The sequence below is a fragment of the Neomonachus schauinslandi genome, chromosome 16 (genome assembly GCF_002201575.2).
Source record: "Neomonachus schauinslandi chromosome 16, ASM220157v2, whole genome shotgun sequence".
NCBI lineage: Eukaryota > Metazoa > Chordata > Mammalia > Carnivora > Phocidae > Neomonachus > Neomonachus schauinslandi.
The window spans coordinates 9,882,003-9,895,848 of NC_058418.1; the positions used below are offsets into that span (position 1 = coordinate 9,882,003).

The following is a 13,846-nucleotide window of genomic DNA, read 5'->3' on the forward strand; positions in this document are numbered from 1 at the left end:
TCTGTCTACCTTTGGTGGCACGCATTCTTATAAATGCCATTTCGCGAGCAAGGAAACGGAGCCTTAGGGAGACCACCTCGTGCCCACAGCAAGACTCCAAAAGAGGCCGGGCCTCGCCATGGCTTGAGTGTGGAAGGAGCCTCCAGCTTCCTGCCTCTTGTAGATTTGGATACATATAGCCCTTCAAAGTGTTGCCCACGTCTGGCTGGTCCCAGCCACGGTCCTTCCCCGGCCAGGCCACCTGCACATCCGGCTTCCTCATGGTCTCCCTACCTCCCTTCCCCACCTCCAACCCAAAAAGAGGGGCAGAGAACCCATAAAGACACACCTCAACGTAATGGCATCTCAACCTTGCTCAGGGGTGACACTTCCCTTCCTAGCGTTTGAAGCTCTGTCACCCAGCCACAATCCGGTGCCTGGGTGGCTCCCTCAGGTCAGGTTGGCCCCCACCCCCACCCGCGGTGCACTAATCAGATCCCCGAAATCCCTTTCAGCCACTTCCAGGACCCTCCACCAGGGGGCGTGCCTCCCCCAGGTGACGGCAAACTCCCAAGCCTCAAGGGGTTTTCTCAGAGAGTCGGTACAGACACGGAGTGTGTCTAGAAACTTCTAGAGCAATTTGACAGTCGGTTTTTCTGATTTGGTTTTTTGTTTGTTTTTTTTTAATGTAATAATAGTTTTAAAAAATTGGTCTTGTATTTTGGACATCTTTCTCCCCCCCCCCCCCTTCATTTTTATTGTACTTCACAAAAGTATTTGTCAGGGCGGACTGGGAATTGAAAATATTAGAACAAACCCGGTCCTTCACTACTGATACCTTGAGAAGACCTTCCTTAAGGCACGGCGTCTAGCACACAGGAGGTGTTCCAGAAACGAGAGTCAAGACAACTCGACTGAGCAGGACAAACATTTCTCTCTCCGGTCTGGGTCGAGAAGCCCTGAGACGTGTGGTTCTCAGGGTGGGAGGTGCAGAGCGGGGTGGGGGGTGGGGGGTCCGGGCTGGCTGAGTCCCTTCCTTGCTCGGAGTAGCCTCAGGAGCTCGCTCTCTCTCTCTCTCTCTCTCTCTCAAAGGTCCTTCTCGAGCTTGGAGATGCCTGCGATTCTAAGGCTCAGAAGCCATGTGACTCTGGGGCTCTAGAACCTCAGTTCTCGAAGGTTCCTGAATGTCCTAAAGTCTGAGAGATGCCAAGGCTCCAAAGGCTCTGAGAGCGGTGAGCCCTTTATCGAGTCCTTGTTCAGCACACACGTAATCGTGTGCAATGTCCTCGGACGTTTCGTTTCCTTTCCTTTGTTCTCGCCTCCTGCCCCCACCTCCCTACCTGCTCCCCCATCTGCTGGCCTTCCTCTGCCGCAGCAGCTTGGGAAAGAGTCAAGGGGCCCCGGATGCTGAGGGAGGAGGACGGGGAGAAGAGCGAGGGAGTGTGGAGGCTACAGGGGATCCCCAGGGGGCCTGGAGGCGGGACTAGGGACAAGTGCGGGCTGCGGTGGGGAGCCTGCCGTGGGGCGGGGGGCTCACCTTCAGGTCCCTGTGTACAATGTTTTTCTGGTGACAATAATGCACTGCTGACACAATCTGGAGCGGGGGGAAGAAGAGGTCAGCGACCTGTGGCCCCAAATCCCTCGGCCTCTCCCCGGCCCCACGACCCTACTCACAACCAAGACCCAGAGCCCCAGGCCTCCACCCCTAGGCACAGGCCGGGATGCCGGGGCCTCATGCCCCGATTCAATCACAGTGGGAATCCACGCCAAGGGCCCTGCACAGACCCACATCCCCACTCAGAGCCCTGGACACCCTCTCGGCAGGGGCCTCGGAACCAGGACATCACAGCCGGTCCCCTCCCGACTTTCCCGTCCGGAAACACACTTAAGAACACTGCATACCCACAGACGGACACTCTGCCCCGATACGCCCAGTAGAGCCCCATCAGGGCATCTGGACAGTCGTGGACCAATACCCTGGCTCAAATCCCTTCCCCCATCGGACACGCACCCCTTAGCCGGACACCTGGGCCCCCTCACGCATACATTTCTACCCGCCCAGCTACACCGTTCGTATCCGGGCACCCAGATACCTATTGCCCCCACGCCGCATCCGCACGGCCCCGCTCATGGGCTTCGGGACCCTGGCACCTGTTAACCACGCTCCCACGCGCTGGGCCCACCCTCGCACCCACACGTCTGACATCCGCCCACCTGCATCAGGGCATCCTCACACCCGGGCGTCTGCAAGCTCGTGGACACCCGGACTTCCGCCCCCAGACCCCCTCCTGCCCGGGGATGGGGCGTCCCTCTCAGCCCTGCCCACAGCCTTGACGGCCCCCACCTGTCGGAACTTGGCTCGAGCTTCCTTCTCCTTCATGCGGCCGTGGGACACGAGGTAGTCAAACACTTCTCCTGCAGGGCAGAGGCCAAGCGGGGTCAGCGAGGGGCGCGGGGGGGGCGCAGGGGGCAGGGCGGGGAGGGACGCCTCACCGGCACTTGCGTATTCCATCACCAGGTACAGCGTCTTCTCTGTCTCGATCACCTCGAAGAGCTTCACTGCAAGGACCCGGGGGGGAGCAGGGTTATTTGGGACGAGAACCCCCCAGCTCCGCCCACACTCTGTAACTACGCATGTGCTGACCAGAACACCCCCTTACTCAAGAACGCTCCATGGCTCCCTACTGATGGCAAGATTTCCCGAACTCCTCAGCCCTACTTCACCACCTTTCCTACTTTCTCTCTCACAAGAAAGTCCGCTCTCTGAGGCCGAGATTTGTGTCTGTTTTCTTTCCTGCTTATGCTAGATAGCAGCCACTCAATAAACATTTCCCAAGTGAACAAACACGTGGATGAATAAATGTTGTGGCCACATCCAGGCCAGGCTAAGTCCTGTCTCCCCTCTGCCTCACAATGACAAGGACAGTGCTCACTGCTGCTGACGGTAATCAGACCAGGTCCCCCAGCTTAGTTGTGAATGGAGTGTTTCGAATGCTCAGTCTTATCCAAACCCCACAATGACCTTGAAGTAGGCCTTCTTATAAACCCCACTCCAGAGGCGGAAACTGAAGCTCAGAGAGGTTAAGTGACTTGCCCAAGGTCACACAGCCAGTGAGCAGCGACACTGCTAAGAGAAAACAGGTCTTTCTAACTGTGAAAACTGCCGATTCTTCTGTCCCCCAACTCTCTCCTCTGCCAAGTGCCCCAGTTGGTAGTCTCTGAGCCCACACTCTTCCCCTCCTCACCAATGTTGGGATGGTTTAGGCCCTTCATGATGCGGACTTCCCGGAACAGCTGGGCATGGCCAGAAAAGAAGAAAGAGAAAGATGAGGGTGGGCGGTTTGATGACCCTCTTCCCAACCTTGTCCCCACCCCGCTCCCTCTCCCTAGGCCTCACTTTCTGCAGGCTGCTGGGGTTCAGCTGGGTTTTGTCAATGATCTTGATGGCGACCTGGAGGTGGAAGGAAGGGGTAAAAGATCAAGGTGCCAAGGGCTCGAGTTGGGAAAGGCCCTCCCAACCCAGATTGCCCAGGAGTGTCTTTCCTTTGCCCCCTCTCACAGGAAGCCCTCAATCAGGGCCGTTCCTGGTGGATGGGAGATCTGGGCCTCAGGACCTTTGCACAAGCCACTGTGTCCAGTGCTCTCTGACTTCTACAGGGAAATATCCCCTATTCCACAGCAGGACCTGGGTGGGGCTACTCAGGGGCCTGTGTGAATGCGTGTGAGAGTGAGACCTTTTGAGGGCCCCTCCGTGAGGGCACCTCAGGCCATTCACCCAGCATGTCTTGTTTGTCTTGCATGCATGAACTGTGAAACAATAAATAACTGTAGCTAACATTTCCTGAGGAGTCGCCGGGCCTCAGTCTGTGTGCTTTACAAACGAGAACTCTTTCAATCCTTCACAGTATGAGTGTTAGAATTATCCGCATTTTACAAGCTGGGAAACTGAGGCACAGAACTGCTCAGGCAGTTGGCCAAGGTAACATGGCTAGTAAGTTTGTGGGCTGGGGTTTGAACTCATGCAGCCTGATCAAGTTTACCTCTTAAACATCTAAAACTGAAGAAAATACGTATAGTTTATTTATTTTTAAAAATTTTTAAAGTAATCTCTATACCCAACGTGGGGCTCGAACTCACGACCCTAAGATCAAGAGCTGCTTGCTCTTCCAAGTGAGCCAGCCAGGGACCCCTAGTTTTAAAAGAGCTTTGAGCAGTGACCATGGGGGAAGAATCGGAAAGTTAATGAACTCTCCTTATATGCATCCTGCAGTGAGGTTAAGTTTTGATTTTGAATTGCACTTTGGGGCAGAGCCCCATAACTTTTTCAGTAGTGAGGGACCTTTAAAAGTCTTAACTCAGCTCTAGGTCTATAGTTTCCCCAAAGGGTTTTGGGGCCACCCCCAGATCCCCTGGATTACAGAATCCTTCCCTTGGGAGGCCCAGTTTCCTTAGAAGCTGATCCTCTAGGAAGCCCCTGGAATCAAGTTCAAAATCCACACAAGGGGAACGACGTATTCTTTGTGCGGGAGAGGGTCCGTTAGCTTTTCTCATATCCTCACGAACGGGTTTTTAATTTTGGCACTTTTCATGCCAGTATTGAGACGATCATATGGTTTCCCTCCTTGAATCTGGGAATGTGGCGAAGTACACGAATAAATTGTCAATTTGAAAAGAACTGTGCATTCCTGGGATGAACCCAGCTCTGTCACCACACGGCTTTCTTTAACTGATGTGACGGGTCTCTTTGCTAATATTCTGTTTGAGATTTTTGGATCTATGTTCACATGTAAGGCCAGCCCATAATGGTATCCGTAGCTCGTTCTGACGTCTTGGTCATCATGCAGCTAGCACTTCCAATCAGCTGGGCAGTGGAACCTCTTTCGTTAATCTCTGGAAGGATGGGCATAAGATCGGAATGTTTGGTAGAACATGCCCATAAAACCATAGGAGCCTGGTATCTTTTGTGTGTCTGCTGTGGATGGCGTGTGGGCAGGACAGAGTTCATCCCAGGCAGCGGAAATCGCTCCAGCCACGTCCTCTAAAATTAAAGGGGAACAGAGGAGATCCCCCCTCCCCCTGGCATGAGTGAGAGGCTTCATATCTAGGTTACAAGGTCAGGTCTGTGTGGGCGCAGTAATGTTGCCCTACTCTGGGGGCAAGGAGAATGGGACTGTGGGGAATTGAGAACTCCAGTGAGTTCTCGTGTGGTCTCATGAAGATCGCTGCAAGGTCTGACGGAACCAAAGCCCACCACTGCAACGGGGAAGTGGTCCGGGTTTAGACACAAAAGCCGTGTGAATTCTTAGAAACACAACGCACGGCTCTGCCCGCGATCTGAGAGTTCCCAACAATTCCAGGGACGATGACCGATATTTAATGAGCACTGGCCATTAATGCGCCATCATCCCTGTTTTAAGGTGGGAAAACTGAGGCCCAGAGGTGAACACGGTTTATTCTAGAGCTGATGTCCTCCCATCACCTCATACTCCCACATCATTTTTTTTTTTTTTTAAGCTCTAGGCCCAACGTGGGGCTTGAACTCATGACTCAGAGATCAAGAGGCACGTGTTCTAGGGCGCCTGGGTGGCTCAGTCGTTAAGCGTCTGCCTTCGGCTCAGGTCATGATCCCGGGGTCCTGGGATCGAGCCCCGCATCAGGCTCCCTGCTCAGCGGGAAGCCTGCTTCTCCCTCTCCCACTCCCCCTGCTTGTGTTCCCTCTCTCGCTGTGTCTCTCTCTGTCAAATAAATAAATAAAATCTTAAAAAAAAAAAAAAGAGGCACATGTTCCACTGACTGGGCCAGCCAGGCACCCCACCCACATGGTTTTTTATTAAATAGCCTTTACTACGGGCCAAGTCCTGGGCTAATAAGGACCTCATCTACATTTAATTCCCACGGTAGCCCAATTCTACTTGGATTCTTCTGGACAAATCTGAGATGTCCTGACCTGTCCCGGGGAGAGAGTCAGGGACTTAACCTGAGATCACGAAGCAAAGCGAGGGCCAAGTCTGACTCCGCCCCCACCTCCCACAATGCTGGTGCCGGAGGGCTGGGCCCCGCACCCTGCCCATCCCCCCACTCACCTCCCGGCCGGTGAGGATGTGCCGGGCCAGTTTGACTTTGGCAAAGTTGCCTTTCCCAATGGTTCTCAGCAGGCGGTAGTTGCCCACGTGGGGCTGCTCCTCGGGACAGGAGGCGATGGAGTTTCGGCAGCGGGCACCCAGGGAGCGACTGGACCAGGACGGTCCCTTGTCCGAGGAGCGGCCACTGCCCAAGGTGCCATGCTGGACGGGGGGACGGAGCGTGAGCGGTGGGCAGTGCCCATCTGATCCCGCCTTCGGTGGCTCCCGTGGGCTGGGGCGGTTGGCTCCAGCCACGGCCACTGGCCCCTTCGTGGTCCTTCTCGAACGCGGGCCAGAGAGAAGCACACTGCCTTTGGGGGTCCCCATCTCTTGCTACAAGAAGACGCCTCCAAGAACAAAAACGCTGGGGTCCCCCAACTCTGCAGCATCTGGGGTCCCAGACATCAGGCTCCTCTCCCCACCCCCCAAATCCCGACATTCAGGCTACCCCCAACTTCCTTTTCCAGGTGCTGGGACCACGGTATTTTACTCTAAACACTGTGGTCCTCAATCCCAATCTGTGTCCTCGATCTGGGTTCAACTCCACCCCAGGTCTCTCTCGCTGCTCTCGACTTCCCGGGTCACCCATCACTTCCCCATCCGCCAGCCCCCCGCCCCCCGATTCTACTCTGAACCCCAAGAGCAGCATTTTATTCCCAGCTTACTGCCCCTAACATTTTCTCCCAATTCTTCTTGCCCCAAATTCGACTCCAAACACTATAACCAACACTCTTTCATTCTGCCCTGATCTTCCAGCCCCACACGGTTACCTTCCTCCCGTGGAAACACTGTTGCCTCCCCCTCATGGCCCCCCCACCGCCCTGGGAACCGCTGTCTCCCACACCCGCGCTCCCATCTGTCCCCGACGTTCTGTTCCTGCTGTCCTGTCCCTCCTGGGCCTCTCCCCCGCAGGTCACTGCCTGCTCCTGATTGTGAGCCCCAGGGACTGTGCCTCCCTTTCAGCGCTGGGGCCCAGGGTGCAGGCTGCGGAGGGAGCCAGAGGCCCCAGCAGAGGCGGCTCTGCTCAGACCCTGCGCTGCCCTCCCTGCTTCCTGGGGCGGGGGTGGGAAGCGCGGGGACAAAGGTTGCTGAGGAGGAGAAAGGCCAGGTAGGCAACAGGGAATCCGCATGGCTACTGTCTGATTCGGTCATCATCCCCGTCTTAAGGTGGGGAAACTGAGGCCCAGAGCAGGACAGAGTTTAGCCCAGAGTTGCTGACCCTCACCATCACCTTATCACGCTGACTCACACTCCTACATGTTTTTATTACGCTGCTTTTACTACGGGGCCAAGGCTCGGGCTAGTAAGCACCTCATCTCCATTTAATTCCCACGGGAGCCCATTGAGGGCGGAACCTACATCCTCACACTCCAGAGGAGAAACTGAGGCTTGGAGAGAGAAGGTACCATGTCAAGGTCACACAGTTCCCCCACAAGGCGCAGAAGGACCACCGCCGCCGCTGTGGCCCTAACCACATGCCCGCTGCCCACTGTGCCCTCACCCGGGGCCTCCCGCCTGGGTCCAGTTACCACCCACACTCTCCAGACAGGGACCCCCAAGGCTGAGGCAGGGTGAGCACCTTGGCCAAGGTCAGGGATTCGATCCCGGGCCCGGTGGCTCCTGAGTACTGAGCTCTTACCCACATCCTACTGAGCGGCTCACAACCCCAGGTCTCCGCCCAGGGGAAGGAGGGCAGGCAGGGAGGTGGAGATCCTGGCTGATAAGGCCCTGATCCCCACCGAGATAAGGTCTTGGAGAAGAATCCCCATCAGGTGGCACCAGGGGAGCCAAACTGGGGGTGGGCTGGCACCCCACTGAAAGCAGCATGCTTGAGGGACCCCTGCAAGGGGCGGCTGGGGCAGTGGGTGACAGAGCCCCCAGGGGCCGGGGGCGGGAGCTAAAATTGGCCCACACCACCAACTGGCCCGGCTCTCTCCCTCCCGCCCGGCTGGAGCCCCAACACAGGGCCTGTTGCTAGGGAACCTCCAGAGAGTTCGGCGGTGGGGGGGGCTGGAACTTGGGGTGGGGGAGCATGACCCCACATGGCTGTTGTCATGGTAACCGGGTGGCAGGGGAAGAGCCTGAGACCTCCAGTTCCAGAGGGAGAGGTGAGCCCCAGGCAGGACAGACAAGCAGGACTTACACACTAGTTGGGAGGACGGGAGACAAGAGGAGAGAAGGGGACTGGCCCTCCTCAAATGCCCACCAGGCACAAGTCTGGACCACGAAAGAGGAGGAAGTGCTCGATGAGCCCCATTTTACAGATGAGGACACCGAGGCTCACGGCAGTGACGTCACTTGCCTGAGGTCACACAGCTAGGGAGGGACAGAAACTAGATTTGAAGTGCATCTTACTCACATCCTCTCCTTGGCTCCCTAAAACATCCCTAACAGGGAGGTGCTATCATCAACCCTATTTCGAGATAAACTGAGGCTCGGAGCAGGGAGAGGACCCGTGAGCTCCTGCAACCACCCGATGACAGCCCCCAGGTGGAGAACGCATGGCCCATCTGACTCATATTGTGACTATTCACGATAGCAGCGGACAAGTGCGGAGTGCGTCCTATGTACCAGGCTTCCCCCGTGTCATCTCGAGTCATCCTCTGAGGGACTCAAGTGATCATCCCCACTTTCCAGAGCAGGAAACTGAGGCACAGAAAGGAAGAACGAGTAGTCTGAGGGCACAGCGCCAACCGGCTGGCAGAGAGAGCCAGCATTTGAACCCGGGCCCGTGGGCTCCCTGGCACTTCCTGAGGGACTTGGGGGAGGGATGGGGATCTCACCAGAGACTCCAAATCAGAGTCTGGCCTATCGTAGGTGGGCTGCAGCGGCGGCAGCGGCGGCGGGGGGGGGGGTGCTCTCTATGAGGCAGGGTCTTGCAGGATGAAGGGACGGAGATCAGTCTCTCTGGTGGGGGATCTGGAGTGAGGGTGGCTGGGTGGGGGTGCAGGGACCTAGCAGAGGCCTAGGGGAAAAGGGACAAAGACCCCAGCTGGGGGTGGTGGGAGGCCCTTTGGAAGGGCTGAGAGTAATCAGATGGGAGATGGGAAGGGGGGGTCTCCCAGGACTGTTCTGGGCTGTGGTATAGGGACAGAGGACCTGGGAATAATGGGAAGGATTAAAGCCATGGGGCAGTGGAACTCAGAAGAGCCAAGGAAACTCCTAGAAGTTAAAGGAGGGGGTTTCTAGGAGTTTCTAGTCTTTGGAAGCAGAGAAAGGTCCAGGAGCATGCAAGTCCTGGAGAAGGGGCTTGCTGGGCAAGGAGCAACCCAGAAGAAGAAAGCCTGAGCCTTGTGGATGTCAAAAGGGCCTAGAAACTTGGGGAGGAGGTTTCCAGCAGACAGACCCCAAGAGAAGGCTTACAGCCAGGGCAAGACCCCAGGCTTCGAGTCCGGGAGTCTTCTGGAAGGAGGATCTGGGGCCTAGCCTTGTGAGTGGGGAGAGGCCTCCGAAGCTGAGGAGGGGGTTTCCCTGGGAGGCCAGACTCCCAGGAAGGAAGAGGGAGGCCCTGGGGCAGAAGGGATGGGGACCTGGAGATTAGGGGAAGAGGTGGTGTCCTGGGAGGAAGCTCCTGGCCTAGGAGGGGATCAAGGGGTTGGGGGCTTGGGGAGGGGGCTTGCCTGAAGCTGAGAAGTTGATACAGGGAGGATGAGGCCTGGAGTCAGACTAGTTCAGGGCCTAGAAATCCCAGACTAGGCTAGGGGCCTGGAAGTTGGAGGCCAAGACCAGAGACGGTCTGGGGGGTACTGGGAGGGGGGGACCCAGAGTACTGGGAATCCAGGGACAGGGCTGCTTGGAAGATAGGGGCCAGGCCTGGGAGTGGAGAGACCTTGAACAAGCTAGAAAGGGCCCTGGGCCCAGGAAAAGGTGGAAACCGGCTTCCTGTGAGGGGGTGCCCACAGGATCTGGGAGGATCCAGAGGGGCGGAGGGCTGAGAATGAGAAGAGGGGGGTTCCTGGGGAGCCCGGCACCCACATCCAGATGGGGAAGGCCGGAGCCAGAGGCAGGACTGGGCCAGGCCTTCCTGGGAGAGGGCCAGGGCCGGGCCTTGGGGTCAGGAGCCCTGCAAATCCGGGAGGGGGCGAGTTATCGGATGCGGGCGGCCAGGAGGGGAAGGGGCTTAAGAACACGCCGGAGAAGGGAGGGGCTCCTGGAAGGCAGAGGAGGGGGCTTCCTGGAGGGAAGAGACCCGAGCGGAAGCGGTCTGCAGAGGGACAAGAGGGGGGTCCCGAGAGAGGGGCGCCCCCAGGGGTCGGGCTGAGCTGGAGTGGGGGAGGGTCGAGAGGCCTGGAAGTCCGGGCGGGGGTCGGGAGGTGGCAAGCTGGGCCGGGCCCGGGGAATGCAGGTAGGGGCTCGCGCGGCGAGGGGCACACCAGGACGAGGGGTTCGGCGGCTGAACCCGACCGGCGCTCCCCAAGGGGCCGGGCCCCACTCACCGTGTCCGAGTTCCGATCGTTGCCCGGGGCCAGCGCCGTCCGCGAAGACATTTTCTCCGGATCCCGGGGGACTGGGCGGCCGGGTGGGGGGGGCGGGGGTCCCGGGGTCCCCTCTCTTCCCCTCCCCCCCCGCTGGCCTGGGGACGCGAGCTCAAAAGCTGGGCGCCGTGGACACCCGGGTTCGCGCCGCGGGAGAGGGGGGCAGGGCGGGGAAGGGAAGGGGACGCCGAGGGTCCTAGTGGCCCCGTGCAGTGGGGGCCCGGGGCGCCATGGGGGCGGCGGGCAGGCGGGCGGGCGGGGGCCGGGGAGGGGGCGCGGAGCCGGCCCGGGCGGCGGCGGAGGGAGGCGGTGGAGGGGGTGGGGGGGGGGGGGGGGGCCGCCGAGACCCCGCCCTCTGCCGCCGGCCCTTAAAGGCGCAGGCCCGGGCTAGCCGGGGGCTCTGGGGGCGGAGGCAGGTCGGGGCGCGTCGGTAGGGAGCGTGTTCTCACAGGAGTGTAGAGACTCACCGGAAGAGAAGGGGAGAAACGCCGGGGCAGAGCGCCAGAGACGCAGGGAAAGATACTGAGAGACGCAGAGATAGGGAGAGACAAAGAGACACAAGGGGAGAGGGACAGAGGTGGGGAGAAACCCAGACACACAAAGATGTAAAGGGAGCCGAAAGATCGGAGCGACAATAAGAGAAAGAAAGAAAGGGAGAAAACACAGGGAAAGAGACACACACAAAGAGACAGAGATTCAGAGAGAACAGAGACACAGAGAGCGACAAAGCCTGAGAGACCCACACACGGACACGGAGGGAGAGGCAAAAAGAGACAAAGAGAGACAGAGACTCAGAGACCTGTGAGGAGAATGGAGACAGCGACAGAGGCGGAGAAGCCCCCAGGGACGAGAACCAGGCAGACGGCGCTGTCCACATTCTCCCTCCCAGCCACCCTCTCTCCGGTCGAGGGGCCCAGGAAGTTCTTGGGAGCGTAGGGCTAAGGGTGCTGGGGGCAGAGTGTGCTAGGCAGAGCCACTGCCAAAGCCGGACCACCATCTCTAGCCAGGTTGCCTCCCATCTCCCAGAAAACTCCAGAGCCCAAGGTCGTGGCTACCGGTTCCTCTCCTGTGCACCCCAGCTGGGATCTGAGGACTCTCCCTATAGCTCTGTGACTCAGGGGGGACCTCAGTTTCCCAACCTATAAAGTGAGGGGAAGGATAGACATGTTGCCTTCCTGGCAGGGCTGAAGCAGGTGTTAAAGAGCCCTGTGTAAGTATTCACCTGCAGGGTGCAGCTGCTGTCGGGATGGGCAAATCGAAACCAGAGAGGCAAGGGCTCCACTGAGGTCATCCAGTACTGCGGGGACCACCCATGCCCTCTAGACCAGGGTGGGATGAAAGAAAGAGGGGCATTGCATAGCCCGCCCTGGCCCCAGAATCCCACAGCCCTTGGAGGGATGGGGTCCATGCCCTGCCCCCTGTCTGACTGATCATCTTCTCGAGCCTCAGTTTCCCTTTCTAAAATAGGGGTGCGATGCCAACAGCGGTGTGTTGGAGTCAGCCCGAGTGAGCTGACTGTTAAAGTCGCAGGAATTTTGGAACTGGTTGTTAAACAGCCATTATAAAAAATTGAATTATGCAAACATGTAATTAAATAAGTTATACTGAAAACAAAGGTAATAAATACTCATCACAACCCAATTATTTTACTGCATTTTACTATTATCTGTGATCCTGAGGTTATTTACATCTATTGCACGTTCATAGAGATACAACTGTATAACGTGCTACTGCGCATCTCTTCCCCGCAAAACTCTTTCAGTGACATCACTGTAGCTTGACATCACTGAATTCAAGCTTGAATTAGTCATGGTGGGAATATTTACACCATGGAAATTGGCACACGCCACAAATCAAAGCTCCCTGCCCCCAACTCCCCAGAGAGCTGGTTGTGAAACATTTATCAGCACATCACTGGTTGATACTATCAGCTACATAGACTCACAGAGGCTTCCTTTGTGTCAGGCTCTGAGCCCTTTATCCTTTCTGCCACCCTGTGAGGTTGGACCATCATTATCAGCCCCACTTACACATGAGGAAGCAGAGAGCCTAAGAATTAAAAAAAAAAAAAAAAAAAAAAAAATCACAGGCTGAAGGTCACATGGCTGGTGAGCAGCAGGACTGAGATTTGAAACAAAGTGCCTCCAAACTCTGGAACTTGGGCTCTTAACCACTATGGCTTCCTGTCCCTGAAAAATCAGTCTGCAGTAAAGTAATGAGACTATATACGTAAAAGCTCCGCGTGTGAACAGATTAGAGCTTTATAAGTGGATGACATTACTGTTGTTACTCAGCAGATGGGGCCCAAGGAGTCCCGGGGATGGTGGGATGCAGAGAGGGAGGAGTTCAGGCCGGAGTTCTGGAAGGTTTGAGATCCCAAGGGCTCTGCAGGGTGAGGGCTGGGGTCTTGGGGATGGGTTGGGGGAGCTGAGTCACTCCTTTCCAGGCTTAGCAGGCAGAGCTGCAGTTCTCCCAGGCACCACGAAGGGGCAGCAGATCCCCTCCCTCCACACACCTGCCCACCACACCTCAGGCCCCACCCCGGCTCCCCTAACCCCAGCAGTGGCCCCACCCCACTTCCCAGACGAGGGCACAGAGGCTAAATGAGGGGGGAAGCTACAAAATGCTGAACCTTAAAAATGATGAGCCTGCTTCTCCCTCTGCTTGCTGCTCCCCCAGCTTGGGCTCTCTCTCTGACAAATAAACAAATAAAATCCTAAAAAAAAAAAAAAAAAGAGCTCTCTCTGCCCCTCCCCCCTAAAAAAGGGTGAATTTTTATGGCATGTGAATTATATCTCAATAAAAAATTAAATTTAAAAAAAGAGGAGGAGATCTGACAGCTGTCCCCGCCCACAACAGGCCGGCTGGTTCCAGCCAGGGCTACTCACCGTCTTCTGATTACTTCGATCCACACTGACCTGCTGAGGACAAAGCCTCCCCCTCCCCTCTTGGCCACTCAAGCAGCTCCTTTCCCAGGGCCCATTGTCTGGAAAACCCAGTCCTTGATCTGAAGCCTTCAGACCTTGGAATCTTAACCCCTGACCCACTTCTCCCAGGCTGAGCATCTACAGAGCCCTTCCTGGGGCCGGGGACAGAAGCAGTGATCCCTGAATCCAGCCCTGACCCTAATCCCACACCAACCCCAACTTTGCCTAGGCACGTGATCTCTTGTCCCAGGCCTAACACCTGGGACGCTGTGCCTGACCTCCCTAAAGACATCCTAAACCTAAAACCTTAAAAGTAACTCTAAGGGGCGCCTGGGTGGCTCAG

General features: G+C 57.0%; 1 protein-coding gene across 2 annotated transcripts in view; it reads right to left on the reverse strand.

Annotated features, from left to right (window-relative positions):
• The window catches only part of MARK4 (microtubule affinity regulating kinase 4), a 29,758-nt gene extending 18,907 nt beyond the window's left edge, over nt 1–10,851 (reverse strand). For both annotated transcript variants that reach the window (XM_021681332.1, XM_021681333.2), the window contains exons 1-7: nt 10,538–10,851; nt 6,063–6,263; nt 3,377–3,430; nt 3,225–3,273; nt 2,473–2,538; nt 2,324–2,394; nt 1,517–1,573 (exon numbers count right to left, since the gene is read on the reverse strand). In XM_021681332.1, coding sequence (XP_021537007.1) covers nt 1,517–1,573; nt 2,324–2,394; nt 2,473–2,538; nt 3,225–3,273; nt 3,377–3,430; nt 6,063–6,263; nt 10,538–10,588 — 549 coding nt within the window. In that variant the 5' untranslated portion in view covers nt 10,589–10,851. The remainder of the gene's footprint in view (nt 1–1,516; nt 1,574–2,323; nt 2,395–2,472; nt 2,539–3,224; nt 3,274–3,376; nt 3,431–6,062; nt 6,264–10,537) is intronic.
• Between the last annotated feature and the right edge of the window lie 2,995 nt (nt 10,852–13,846).